This window comes from Achroia grisella, unplaced genomic scaffold, assembly GCF_030625045.1.
Source record: "Achroia grisella isolate CSIRO2021 unplaced genomic scaffold, CSIRO_AGI_Agris_v1 utg906, whole genome shotgun sequence".
NCBI classification, from domain to species: domain Eukaryota; kingdom Metazoa; phylum Arthropoda; class Insecta; order Lepidoptera; family Pyralidae; genus Achroia; species Achroia grisella.
The window spans coordinates 3,324,807-3,339,274 of record NW_026713064.1 but is presented as its reverse complement, the minus strand read 5'-3'; the positions used below and the strand labels follow the sequence as shown (position 1 = coordinate 3,339,274).

Below are 14,468 nucleotides of genomic sequence, written 5' to 3'. Positions count from 1 at the left end.
CTATTTATATGTAGTAATCCAAAGTAATACAAACAAACTGTCTGTTTGTTTGCCAAGTTGTTACGCCTTAACAATTGGAACAGTGTTGAATTTTCACGGTGGATATATATTCTAGGGGTACTGCTTGTTATTGCAAAATTAAATAGGACAACAAATTAATAGAATTTTTAATTAAACAAAACAAAATCTATACTTTTATTACATATTTTAAAATATGTAATAGCCAAATACTTAAATGTTACAACCTTACCTACTTATATATTAAATGTACATTTTTTTATTGAGACCCTGAGGAATACTAGGCAAAAAATAATACCATTTAAGTATCGTTGTCATAATATAACGATAAATAGGTGGCACTTTTTAGTAGTAGAAAAAAAAATACAAGACAAACCCAATTTTTACACACTTCTAAAACAGTTGGAAATGTTGCAATTCTAAAAATGTTTAGAGTAATCAAAATAATATAGTATAATAGATAACTGCGGCAATGATAATTTTGAAACAAAAGCATACCTACTTATTTGTTTAATGGGGCTGCACGACCGAAAGTGTCAGTTCCATCCTGGGACTAAAGGGACGGAGCCATATCTATGGTAAGACATAACGCATTTATTCTAAAATCCCATTTCCTTTTTTATGAATGAATAAAAGAACTTGATGGTAGACATGGTTTTTATAATACTTGTCTTTTTTATATATTCATAAGTACAACCTATGTCACACTAGAAATATAACTTACAATTTCCTTGAAGTATAAATAAACAATTACTTAATTTTAATTGATATAATTAATAGCTCCTACACAACAATTTATATTTAAAAATATCAGCCAGTATGGCAGTGTTTTAGCGTCATCGCTTACAATACAATATTACAACCTCTTTGGATAGCAATCAACAAAATAACACGACTTCTACAACCATTGATACAAAGTAACCCGTAATTATTAATCATTTTACAAAAACAATCCTATTTAAAAATACATGCATTTCATATTCACACAATAAATCCACATTACCGAATCATAGTATATCAAGATGAAGATTTACAGTTTCATTTGACGCTATATTTTCTTAAATAAATAAGTCATTAATACATTGAACACCGGTATTCATACTTAATTGCAATTTTTTAATCTATTTCAATATACATAATTAATATATGCTGCTAACTAATTATTTTCATTGATTATATCTATAGCTATGTGCAAATTACACTAAAATGTTTTGCATATACTATACGTAGACTAGAATTCGTACATTTTATTGGAAGATTTATAATCTTTAATACTTTTCATATTTCTTAGAGAAATACTGACATTCAAAATTGAAAAATATAATGTTTACAATGTATTTTTTATCTAGGTAATACATGCCGAGATTTAAAACAAGCGGAAAGACATTAACACAAAAGGGAAGGCAAGTTTTAAATAATCTACTAAAAAAACAGATGCCTCCCCTTGAAACTAGTCAATCAATCTTAATTTCTACAGTAATCGTAATCTCATCGTACTAGGAAAAGGTCAAGAACTGTGACAGTAAATAAAACAAATGGAAACATAGACTGACGTCGGCTGTATAGACTCGGACTCTTTGCATAACTATAGGGATAAGTAAATAAAAAAAAATAGACTGTCGTTCAATCCGGATGCGCCAAAGTAAATACTGTAAATATTACCGCTTCTAAAACAGAAATAGAGCTATCGGTTTAGAAAGGGACACATGTATACTTGAATGTCTACTATTCCATAATACCTTATTTATAATTCGCACTGTTTCAAATGACTAATGTACAATGAGTAATATTTTAATCTAGATTAGTGTTGTCAACTCTGTCGTTGTTGGGTCGATAGATGCCAAGTTGTTAGGGATAATCCCAAAATGGTTCCAACAAACGCTGCCAGGCACGCACCACACTCGAACAGTAGTTTAGGGGTGAAAACACCCCATATCATTAGATGGCGGCAGTGAATAGTAGCTGACAGTGCACTTATAAACACCTATAATAATAATACAATTCTTTATTGCACAGTGAAAATATAAGTATACAAAAAAAACTTTGCTGGTGTACAAACATTTGCTTAACAAAATGCGATCCTATTGCTTAATGCTATCTTTTACAGATATCCTAGACTGCAAAGGAAAGTTTTATAAAGAAAAAAAAGTAGTATATAACCAAAACACATATACACTCTCAATAATTAAAAATAATTAACATCTAAATCGGTTCAGTTTTGGAGAATATATCGCGAAACATATAAAATACATCCTTTATTCACCTAATTAATTTTTCATTGACAGTCATTATAAATACACATGGGAACTACACTAATCAGAGTAAATTTGTAGCTCAATAGAGATAATGAATCGTTGTATATTAGCGGTAACACAAAGTTAATAATGTAAACTTACCCTAATAGCGAAACAAATCGTGAATTTAAGGGATAAAACAAAGACCCCAGTGAGCTGCGAGCGCGGCCCTACAGCCGCAGAGCCCGGGCCCCAGAGTACTAGCAGAGGAAGCGCCGCTCCAAACATTAGTGGCATACCTGAGAAACAGAAAATTTTATTATATGATGACTGAGTACATTATATAAATCTATACATATAAATAAAATTGGTGTGTCTGTTTGTAATATTGAAATAACCGTTTTTTTCTACATGCAAATTAATATAATACATATACCAAAATAACATTTTTTACAATTTCTGTCTGTCTGTCTGTTTGTTCCGACTGATCTCTGAAATGGTTGGACCGATTTTGACGGGACTTTTTTTTGGCAGGTAGTTTACGTAATAAGGAGTAACTTAGACTACTTTTACTTTAAAAAAATATTTTAGTTTAGAAAAATAAAGTTAAATTCCACGCGGACAAAGCGTGGGAACAGCTAGTATTTTAATAATACTAACCCTGGACAATGCACACAGCACCAGGTTACTAGTAGACAACTAATAGAAATACTTAAATATTTTTTTTTGCAAATATACTCGTACATAATGTAAAGAGAACCTAGAACACCTAGATCAATACAAATAATAATACTCATGAATATAAATGTTTTCATCGTGCGACGAATTCAACGTGACCATCGGAAGTAACCGGTTAGATCATGGAGGTCATCAATATTGATACCTTTCTTCAAGTTCAAGTTGTCACTTGTTTAACTTTCCATTTTAAATTATAATCCCCTGATTTTCATTACAGAAAGTAGTCAGAAAAGGCAAAAATATCGATCAATCCATATTTATTAAATTCAATCGATGACGGTAAAATATCTGTAGTTACGCCTGTTAAGGATCCACGTGTTTAGGTGGTTGTGTAGTGACAAAGTGTTCGGCGAAAACACTGGACAAGCCAACCTTAAACCTTCAATGCCTTACTGCAAGTATGTTAGCCAAGATGTCGTCCATGGCCAATTCATGAAATTGAGAATCAGAATCGGGATTGTTTTTAATATAATTTTAAATTACTACATTAAGAATGTACAGACATACTAGTTATTTAACTAAGAGAACATACCAAAGAGTTCAAGAGTCACGAGTGCGGCGGTTATCTCATGACCAATGGGCAGGTATGTAGGATCGCCCGCGTGAAATGCCGGTGCCCATCGGAGGTGTCCGAGAGTGGCGTGGTGGCCTGTGCCGTAGAAATAGTACGACGCCATCAATGCCCACAGGCATGCTACACTTGAACTACATCTAGTCGATAAAGCTGAAACATATTATATTGTTACTTTAATTCGAAATGAACACTTATAACATATAGTATAAGCATAATTTTAAAAACTTACCAAATTTTGTAGAACCTTCATTTTTCATCGTGGAAACAATATACAAGACTAGTATCCCGGATAGAAGTGCAAGTGCCGCGGTGGGCGCATACGCAACGCCTAGCACCAAACTATTTCCTATATAGAACATCAATCCACAAACCGTTAAAGGTAAAATAGCACCGCGGCCGTCCTCTCTCCATAACAAAACAAATATACAACCAATCACTAGCCAAGCGCCGCGGGCTAACAATCTTGAACGACTTGGAGAACCTAGATTACCCCAACCGACCGCCCAATGTGCACATGTAAATAACCCGCATACGACAACTCCATGGCCCCGCCAACCGATGTGACGTCTAGCGACTGCTACAATAGCAGCTACGGATCCTAATGCTAACACTAAAGCAGCTCTTGAAGCTGGATCGGCGGAATTTACACCTCCCCCCTGCGTCCAACAGTCACCCTGTTCTTCCCTGCACCCTCTATAAGATCTAGACACAGCAAGAACAACCCCCGAACACGCCCATAATGCTACAGCCTTAATTGTACGGATATGCCAGACAATCGTAGCCAATACTGACAAAGTGAGAAAGGATAGACACACTCCTTCTTCTATAATATAACTATTTGATACTAAAAGAACAGCGGATCCTATGAGAGCGGCTCTAGCAAAACGCTCATAAAAGAGTAAAGGTGTTTCATACCACCTCTGTGTAATGCTATTCCAATGCAAGATGACAAGTGCACAAATCACTACGCCCGATATTAAACCGGTGCTCAAAAGAATAGCATGCTCCAGATCTTCGATTAGATCAAGGTAAAATGCAGTGTAACACATTGTTACGCATACGGTTAGTGCAATTATACCACTGACGATAAAGGAACTAGAAAATATTTGAGGAATACGATCCATAGGAAGTCCTTCTGCTATTAGACAATTAAAAAAGATTGCTATAAGTAGTAATAATAAAGCTCTCATCATATACAGAGAATCGAATTCGACCCAAACATCTCTAAAAAGGCTGCGTGTGTTGTCAATCAACGCTCTGAAACAAAATTAACCGTTATTACATTTGGATATTCTTAATAATGATTTAGATATCTTATATTTGTTATCTTACCTGACATCTGTAACATATATAGATAACTCTGATTCAGTTTCAATTGTAGCTGCCTTATCTATTTGTTCTCTTGTAGCGTTAATTAGTTGTGCTAGCCTATCTAGAGGTATTTGTTGAGATTCTTCTCCATAACGAATTAGATACTGTTTTATCTGTAAAATTTATAATGTAAAGACAACTATATAAAAATATTGAAAAAAATGTGGGCCCCATATAACAATGGTACACTATATACTTTTTTAGAATATTTTATAAATTAACTATTATTTCATTAAAAAGTAATAACTGTACTGTATTCTACTCGTTCTTTATATTATTACCATACAAATTGGGGTTAGATGTCGCTGCGTGATTTGTCGTATGCTATTATTACCAAACATTTTTCCCTGTTAATTAAATTAATTCCTGGCGAATTTACCTAATTGAGCCAACTAACCTCATTTCATATTCCTCCTATCACAACCTGTTCCTTGCACTATTAAAACAGGTGAGTGCAGGTTGGACATACTACAATTTAATAAAGAAACTTTTAAAAAGCTATCTAATGGTATGTTGCCATAATTGATACAAATACAAAAGAGTAAGGAAATACTATGTATATAATTTACTAACCTGCTTCAAATTATTACTTAAATGTAATAAAGTATGTGACATTGGTAATGGTGGTAGTACTGGTAACAATAAGTTGCCAAGACATGGTGCAGGTGGGGGCCTCCCCAGAGCGGCACACAGTGTTGGAGCCAGATCCGTTTGCTGCACTTCCTTGCCTGTTTTTATGCTGTCACTGTCACCACCAAATCCTGACCCCCTGTATGCAAAGAAGGCTGCGGTGCGTTCTGCTTTACTCTCGCCACCATGATCGCCTATAACATATAAGAAAATGTTTACACATCTATTATATATTATAATTAAATACTATCTGAGCCCGCAACACCGTACTTTTTTGTTTTTTAAGTGATTGAAATAAAACAAACACAAAATTGGAAGTGAAAACCCAAATCAGATAAGTTCTCTACGAGATTATCGTTCACAAAAGTAGAGTCAAAAGGTATAAAACTCATTGTATTGTATTACACTGCTAATAAAGCATCAGAATAAAAAGAAATAATTTATAAAGTCCCCTATAATAATATTTTTTCTCAAATAACTTCTATATACAGACAGTGTTCAGTCACATTTATATTATATGATATGTATATTATTATATGACATACTTCTTGAAATATACATGCAAAATCAACTGTGCATTGCCATAGCATTCTACATAAAACTTAGGAAATAATATAATGCATACATACAACATTTTGTTCTATTACTTCTACTTCTACTGCTATAATATAAAAAATATATATTTAATGCTTTAGAATCACACATATAGTAGCAAAATCTTTATTAAGAACTCGAAACAGAATTATCAGAAATAGACACGGATATAATATTTCTATTTGCAAGCAGTTCAAATACCATACCTACCCACAGATTCATCCCCTTCTTGTGAGTCTAAAACAATATGAAATGGTGCTTTTACTATTATTACTTAAATATAATTAATAAAGTTTTATAATTGTTCAAATTATTGTATATTATTAAATCACAATCTGAAAAACATATTCAGGGGTAGTCAGGCATTGTCAATTATTGCCGTGGAATGTTGTGGTGAACACAACACTTAACATGCCCACATTTTGCGCAGTATATTTGAACCTTATGTGGCAAGTGTACCATCGTTTCTCACATTAATTTTTAGTTTCATATACAAGTACGCTTGTGTCTAGCTCCAATTGAGTTTCTTGACTTTTTTGGAATGAAATATCTACTAAGCAAAACTATATCCTTAGACACACTGTTAATATATTTAGAAGTACTTCAAAATATTGTATTTGTATAAATGATTTTAATTTATGTACAGGGTGGAAGGGATATAGATAAGGTTGACCAAAACAAAAATGGCTGTTTCAGGTGAATGGTCTGAATCAGATGGCAGATTATTTCCCCACAAGAAATATATATGAAAATCCACACAATTCAAAGAATCTTAAATCAGAAAACACTTAACACTTCAGTGTTGATATTGTTTGATGTCAGCTTTAATTATAATTTTAAGTCTTCTTTAACATTCACTGGCCATTTTCCTATTTGAAATGTAATATACTACTACTTTTTTTTTTTATTCCATTTATTTCGGATATTTATCCATCCATATTATGTTAGTAAACAACTTATAAACTATGTTAGTACTTTACTCACCTGTTTCAGTCATACCATGATCACCAACAACAAAGAGCAACACATCAGGAGGCAACATTTTTATTATCTTCTTTAATCTGTTATTGGTCTCATCCAGTTTTCGTGTCATCTCGGCATGATTAGGTCCATATCTATGTCCAGCATGATCTACACCTAGATAGTGGGCCACAAGTAAATCCCAATCATCTTTCTCCAACTCTTTGTAGATTTTTGAATCAATTTCTGAAAGTAGAAATATTTAATCCTGAGTTTCTTTTATTGAAGTCTGCTTCACTATCTATTGCATTATTATATGAGCACAGAAACATGGATACACAATACTATTACCAGCAAGCTTTGATTAATTGCTTAATGAGGACTCCCTATCTGCAATAGCAAAAAAAAAAAAAGCAGGTTGTTAACTGCAACATCTACTTTTTTTAGGATTAAAGATAGCCAAGTGTATGCTCTTGATACAATCTGTTTTCACATAATATTTTTTTAAGATATGTTCTGTAGTTTGTGAATATATCATAGACATACAAAGAGGTGTCACTCGGTACTTATTATATAGTAAAGGTGACATTTAGGGCTATCACACTATGATTTGTTGTGTATAGAAATTAGAACTGTCCTTCTTTACTGTAATATAAAATAATTTTTATTTGTGTAATTTTAAATTAATATTTACACAAGCATTGAATCAAATTACCTGTATCAACTGTATCAAGGTCCCAAGTATGAAAGGAGTACATGGTATGGGATCTCAGCCATCTGCCTGGTATCAGTCGTGCCCATGTGTCATCACCAAGCAGCACTATTTTCCCACTAGCTCTTACTATCTAATAATAAATAATATCATTGTTATGATCTCCTTTAAAAGGTATATGAAATACAAGATTTTATAATACATATTACACAAAAAAAAGTACTGTGTATATAAATGCAATAAAGAGCCTATTGCTGAAAGATATATCTTCTGGGCTTAGAGAATCAGATTAAATTATTGAATAGGTAGATGATATGCAAATGCAGAGAAAATCATATAATGATAAAGAAAGCTAATATTAATTTTAACCTTCAGTTCAATAGGAAATTTGTATATTGTTAAATTCACTTGTATATGTCATGCCTGCCCAGCTAGCTAGGGTAAGGTGAGGGACCTTAGACTACTCCATCAGACAATATGATTTGTCTAACAGAAATATGATCATCATCATCATCATCATCGCAGTCCGGAAGACGTCCACTGCTGGACATATGCCTCCCCCAAAGATCTCCACGACGATTGGTCCTGCGCTGCTCGCATCCAATATGATATTGCTACAAAATTTTATAATATGAATGTCAACTTAACCTACTCTTTGCTGGGTGTAATTGGACGAATTTCTATGTAGGGGATAATTTTTGGAATGATTGAATCAATGCTAAACATTCTCCAATAGAAAGCTTAATTATATAAAAGTTATATTGGATTGAATTGAAATTGATTTAACTGTATTACTAGATATCTCATATTACAGTTTTGCAATGGTAATATGATATACCTGATCAATTGCATTATCTTCTTGCAATTCCAAGGCAGCAAAATTCGAACTTGCATCAATGAATGTAGGCAAAGACCCAGTAACAAGAGCTTTTACACGCTGCTGTGTGGTAGTGGGTGGGTCCGCCATGAAACGAAACAATCTTGTGCGTTTCGGCCACTTTTCCAGCAACTCATTTATTATAGTTAAGCGATTCTGGTACGGCAGAGGATTTTCTAAGTCAGGAATGTACTCTGTAAAGTCATATCTCAGCGCATCTACAAGTATGAACACAACTCTTTGACGTGTAGGTGCACATGCTATCTCCGAACCGGGGTTTGCCAAAATTCGACGTATTTTTTCTTCTTCATTGCAAACATCACTCAAGTTGGATTTAGAATAGCCATCACATCCAAAATTTTCAAGAGGTTCACAATCAGTAATATCGTTTAATGTTTTACGGGATAACAAAAACCCACGCCCGAACATAAGAGCTGCTGACAAGATTAAATAAGAAAACCAAACAAGATATATAGTAAAATTCCATTTTTCATTCATAATTATTGTTCCTTATGGTTTATTCTATACATGGAAGACTTTTGTGAATAATGAAAGATTCATAAATGTGAAATTATATATTAAAAATTCAAGTAAATGCTAGCAGACCGGCCGAGACCGTAACAAGATGATTCTGAAATTCTGATTTTCTGAACAAACAAGGAAAATTCAGATTAGTGTTGTCAAACTAATGTCAAAAATATGTTAGAATATAAAGGGTACAGCAAAAAACTGTCAGTTTTGACATACTTTGTAGACTTTCTTATCTGTGATGCCGTATTTAAATATTGTCTGATTAGTCTGTGTCCAATTCTGTTGCGGTATTTCTGTATTACATTGTGTATTTAATTATAGTTATAACTTATTTTAAATATTACATTTTATGAATGAAATGATTTATTTTATGAATAAGAATAATGCTCTATCGTATATACCGTGGTCGGCTGACATTTAAACTTTATGTGATCATTGTTTTGATTATAATAGTCACTGTATGTGGATATTTGTTTCCTCAATTTAGATTTAACCCTATCGCTCCTGTGACTGTACAGCCTAGTACTCTACATTCACGTACTTCGCGTCATTTATCAAAATTAGTGACTGTTGTCTTCCGTCAATTTGAAGATTTCGACAATGATGTCGCAGACAGCGTACAGTCTTTTGTATCAGCATACCCGAACATGCCCGTGGTGGTTGTTTGTGATAATACACCGTATCCACCTTTCCCGTTCTCAGCTACCAATGAAACTTTACGGAACGTCAAGGTAGTATCGTTAGAGCTCAGATTAGAGGCTTCACCGCGGGAACTCAATCCCCTTACATATATACTCACAGAATACGTTTTGTTTGTTCCTGATTCTGTTCGAGTATCTCGTCGAGTGCTGCAGCAGGCTGTTGCCGCCAATACGGGAATTACTTCAAATATTGTGGCTATTGGCATTGCTAATTCTCATTTGATCTGTCAGCAACTGAAATGGAACTATGTTGATTGGACTCTGCAGTATAATAAGGATGCATCTGGAAAGTTGTGTGATGCAGTTCATGGGCAGCATGCTCTGTTAATGAAGACATCTCTATTGCATACTTTACCACAACCTTTTGGGTTACCATTCCCAGAATCATTGTATCTCCAAACTGCAGTCAAAAATGTCAAGGTGAGGTTTTGTACATCCATATCATATATTTATCAATTAAATCTTTTCAACACTTTTTTATATATTATGCACATGTATGGTTTATTTATTATGATAAAGTTTTATTACCGATACTGATTTTTCAAAGAAATGTATTTACCAAACCTTCACAACTTACTTTAGTGCCAAATTCAATAATGACTAAAAAACATATAATTGTTGTTAAACATATATTGTGTTTACAAAAACATCAAGGTTAATTGCATTAGATGGTGTGAAAATATGTTTTAATAAATGTTATTGGAAAACTGGTCACAAAACCTGAAAGAGTTAAATGATTATATTATCTCTTTACTTATTTACTTTCTGTTAACTTATTTACCATCAATAGGTACAAATATTGGATGGTAAACTGGGAGCAGGTCGTAGCATGCTCAAGTCTCCTGGCGCAAAACAGAGAGTGTCTCGTCGCATGAGGGACAACAGAGTTGCATTATACAAACAGCTTGGAGTAAAGGCACTGATCAGGGAGGACGGAAGAGTGCAGTGGTTTGGCTGTAAGAGGGAAACTCAGGTAAAAAATGACTAAACCTGACCTGAACATATTGCAATATACATATACATTACTAGGAGTAGGGCCATGTGTTGACTTTATTAACAATTGTAAACATTTATTTGCAGAGATGTTTCCCATCAGTGCAAGGGACACCATCATATATTCTGTCTGGACGAAACACTCCGCCATGTTGTCGCCGCAATATGCGTCGCGCGGCTGGACACGTCTTGCATGCACTATTGCAAGCAGGGACGCGATGCTGGCTCGAAACCACGTCTTTGCTTGGTGCAGTTGTCAGGTATAATATATTTGACAATCTATAACTAGTTGACTACTAATTTACAATGGTAAGGTAATCTACAGAACTAGTTGCAAAGGGTAAAACGCTATTATTCTACATGTGTCAGCAATAAACAAAGTGAATACCAGAATTTAATTTTGTACTTTTCTTACTATAAATGTAGGTATCTCAATGTCGCACAGTCAGAATTAAGTTTTAAAAATAATTTTCATATTTCGGCTTTGCTTCTTTGCGAAAGAATTTAATGAATGGTATCACTAACTTTCAGCTGTCTCTGTATGTTAATATTATAAGGAGAAAAAGTTGATTTTGTTTGTTTATAATGGATAAACTTAAAAAAGTTACATGCTATGATATATATGAACTGTTAGATGGTCATTGAAATGGACATAAAAAGGCATGGCAAACATTGATCAGGGATATGATGTCTAGAGAGATAAGGTGTAGGGGCTTTGTATACCATTGTAACAGAATGCAAGCTGCATAAATTAAACGTTTATTTGCAGCGGTGATATATTGCCTTGGGCAGAGTACGTGGAGATTGGTATCCATGCTTCAGACGTATCTCGAGTGTCGTGGCTGCAGCGTGGAGGTGCTGATGCCGACGGATTCGTGTGGGAGCGTGCCACTAAAGGCCATTATTATAGAGTGGCGTTTTCAGCAACAAACAGAGTTTATGTGTTGTTGTTACCGTTTACAGCAAGGAATGGCACCATGTGGCCCGCCGATTGGGTGCTGGCCCACCAGAGAGAGTTTCCTGAACGACATTTACATCCACTGGCTCAGGTATATAGTTATATCAATTTCCTGCAATATACCAATCCAAATTGTTCATTGTCAGTTTGTTTTTACCTTTTGTTCATTGATGTGTGAGTAACTGTGCTATGTAATTAATACAGAGACACAATGTATTATAATTAGTAAATTGGAATTTTCAAAAAGAAATTAAATTATTTTTAAAATATTTATTTTTTTACAGTAGTAACTTTAAATAAGTGGAATTGTAACTGGAATAGTCTAGAAATTCTAAGTAATTGCTCAAAAGATTTTTAAGTAATAAAATATATTTTTTATAATTTTCAGATTCAATTTGCCGGACGACAAGCTCCGGCACCGAACGACGCCCGCGCATTCCTAGATCTGAAACTAGGCAATGGTGCCGTAGAAAGATGTAACAGGATTGGCTCCAAACTACTTTTTCCATAACTTGATTTAGATGTATAATTAATTAGGTATTTTCAACCAAAGATTAAAGTGAGTTTATTTTTTAAGTATTATTTATTTATAACAATATGCCTTGATTGTGGCAGCAATACAATTTTACGCTGATTGATAGGATTGTTGGCTGACCTTGCAGTCCCTGCATGTAGTTCTTTAGTTTCGAGAATAACGATTTCCTGAGGGAAGAAAGGGTAGGCTTACAGTGGAGGAAAGGGGATATATTATACCACTTTCTTCCCTGGTTACTCTATTGTCTACATCTCTGTGGTTATCTTGCCTCTCGCACAACTCGCGATCTAGTAGTGTAGTATAAAAAGACGGACTATACTAGAGTTGTAGTAAAGGGTCTTGGTAATTCAATATAAACAACAAGTTTTTGATTGTGGTCGCGTAGGTACGTATTTCTAACAATTATGTAAAAATTATTAGAGTATAACTCGCCCTTGGCCTTTTATTGCCACGTCTTGTGTCCTTGTGAAAATTTTAAATGTATGTAATTACTAAAAGGGATGATCGATATTTAGTAGAAAAATATCGTTTTGTTAACACCGACATATCAATTATTAGTCCTCATTAATATTGACAAAAAAAACTTTAAAGAAAAGGATGTCCAAGTATAGTCTAAAGAAATATAAATAAGGAATCAAGGCCAAGGAAAAATATTGATTGATACATATGTTTTTCTAATATCGATCATCTTAATTTACTAATTTTATAGTCGAATAAAATACATTGTGTCTTATATGATTTGATGTTAAATACGACATATTTTTATTATTGTTATCTGTTTAGAAGAGATTAAATACTTAATAAGTATAGCTTATAAATATTTTAATTTAATTGTTTTATATTAAGATGATGGATGCTATGCAATCTCAGGATTTAATTATGATGTTTTCTTCGTAATATATATTATTTTCACCGTGAAAGCAATTTGCCTGCTAGATTATATAGTTAATTTGTAATGTACCTAAAAATACAACTTACCAATCAAGTACTTTAAAATAAATTCATAATATAAATTTATGAGTATATTAAGAACACTGTAGACATTCCAAACTAAAGGTAGTCTTGACTTAACATTAATGCTGTAATAGATTTTCTACAATCAAGAAATACATTTTGATTGCATTTGAACCGTTTACTAGGAATTCCTTATCCTTTTTTAACTTTTACCTTACCTAAGTACATTTTTATAGTTCAATATTTTTACTGATTGATGTATATATATTAATTCCTTTAATATTTTTAATGTTAGTGTTGGATAAAGTTGTATGATTGGTGAGCTTGAATTTTCTATACAGGCAATAAAAAAGCTTCTTAACAAAATTATCCTTTATGAAGCAAGTACAAATAAGACCATAGAAGCAATTTTCTATTATATTATTTAAGAAATAAATTCCTATATATATAGAATTATTTATATTAGGGTATAATGTACTAAAGTATTGACGACATAGTATTAAATAAAAGGAAAGCATATTTAAGGTCAATATAATGTATGTTTAAAGTATGCTTTCGTTTCATAAATAACGTTTCTGTTGAATTTTTTTCGGCTTGTTTTCTTGTAATTAATTTAGTTCACATGAAGATCGTAGGAATCCAGGTATACTTTGTAGAAAGTTGTGATTAGTTACAATTAATTACACGATAAGACGCGTAACATATCGGGAATGGTAATGCATGGGTGGTCTCACTGGCGCCATACGATGCCGTGTTGGCATGTACTATGTACTTGTGTGTAGGCGACGGTTACTCGTTTGCCATTCCAATAACACAACATTGAATGAACTGCAGTTTTATCTGTTTATTTTTTAAATGATGTGAGTCGTCTAGTACTTTAGTATATTAGTAGCTCAATGAATACAGTTTTTGAGATCTCATAATAGTCTAGTCACCTTATAATATACATATATGTACTATGTACTTATAGTTGTTTTGTTTGTAAGAGTTTATCGTAGTGTGATTATGCTAGGTCGGTCTGAAATATTCAGTGACCGTACAGTTGTGATGTTTTTAGAGATATAAAATATGCACTAAATGACGTCTTG

At 33.3% G+C, this 14,468-nt stretch overlaps 2 protein-coding genes across 3 annotated transcripts; one reads left to right on the top strand and one right to left on the bottom strand.

Annotated features, from left to right (window-relative positions):
* Positions 1-1,714: 1,714 nt before the first annotated feature.
* LOC131853765 (GPI ethanolamine phosphate transferase 3) lies at positions 1,715-9,362 on the bottom strand. Of its 2 annotated transcripts, XM_059204799.1 has the most exons (10): positions 8,670-9,362; positions 7,835-7,964; positions 7,144-7,365; positions 6,370-6,396; positions 5,509-5,759; positions 4,897-5,048; positions 3,794-4,821; positions 3,523-3,714; positions 2,415-2,551; positions 1,715-2,002 (listed from the first exon to the last, which is right to left on the bottom strand). In XM_059204799.1, the coding sequence occupies exons 1-10, from the start codon at positions 9,204-9,206 to the stop codon at positions 1,829-1,831; spliced, it is 2,850 nt and encodes a 949-aa protein (XP_059060782.1). In that variant the 5' UTR covers positions 9,207-9,362; the 3' UTR covers positions 1,715-1,828. The 2 variants fall into 2 exon arrangements, with proteins under 2 accessions (XP_059060782.1, XP_059060783.1); XM_059204800.1 differs by lacking the exon at positions 6,370-6,396 and having other exon boundaries at positions 8,670-9,361.
* Positions 9,363-9,519: 157 nt separating this feature from the next.
* On the top strand, positions 9,520-14,140 carry LOC131853773 (ribitol 5-phosphate transferase FKRP). The gene is made up of 5 exons (XM_059204809.1): positions 9,520-10,360; positions 10,731-10,913; positions 11,021-11,193; positions 11,703-11,982; positions 12,280-14,140. The coding sequence occupies exons 1-5, from the start codon at positions 9,623-9,625 to the stop codon at positions 12,400-12,402; spliced, it is 1,497 nt and encodes a 498-aa protein (XP_059060792.1). The 5' UTR covers positions 9,520-9,622; the 3' UTR covers positions 12,403-14,140.
* Positions 14,141-14,468: the final 328 nt, after the last annotated feature.

What these genes read in the sequence shown, in the direction of transcription:
- LOC131853765 (XM_059204799.1), bottom strand. Translation starts at nt 9,206, where the DNA reads ATGAATGAAAAATGGAATTTTACTATATATCTTGTTTGGTTTTCTTAT. An exon ending in TCATGGTATGACTGAAACAG is followed by an intron (nt 6,397 to 7,143) that starts GTGAGTAAAGTA and finishes ATATTGTTTTAG; the next exon opens with ACTCACAAGAAGGGGATGAA. An exon ending in CGTGACTCTTGAACTCTTTG is followed by an intron (nt 2,552 to 3,522) that starts GTATGTTCTCTT and finishes TCTGTTTCTCAG; the next exon opens with GTATGCCACTAATGTTTGGA.
- LOC131853773 (XM_059204809.1), top strand. Translation starts at nt 9,623, where the DNA reads ATGCTCTATCGTATATACCGTGGTCGGCTGACATTTAAACTTTATGTG. An exon ending in CTGCAGTCAAAAATGTCAAG is followed by an intron (nt 10,361 to 10,730) that starts GTGAGGTTTTGT and finishes TACCATCAATAG; the next exon opens with GTACAAATATTGGATGGTAA. An exon ending in GCTGTAAGAGGGAAACTCAG is followed by an intron (nt 10,914 to 11,020) that starts GTAAAAAATGAC and finishes ATTTATTTGCAG; the next exon opens with AGATGTTTCCCATCAGTGCA.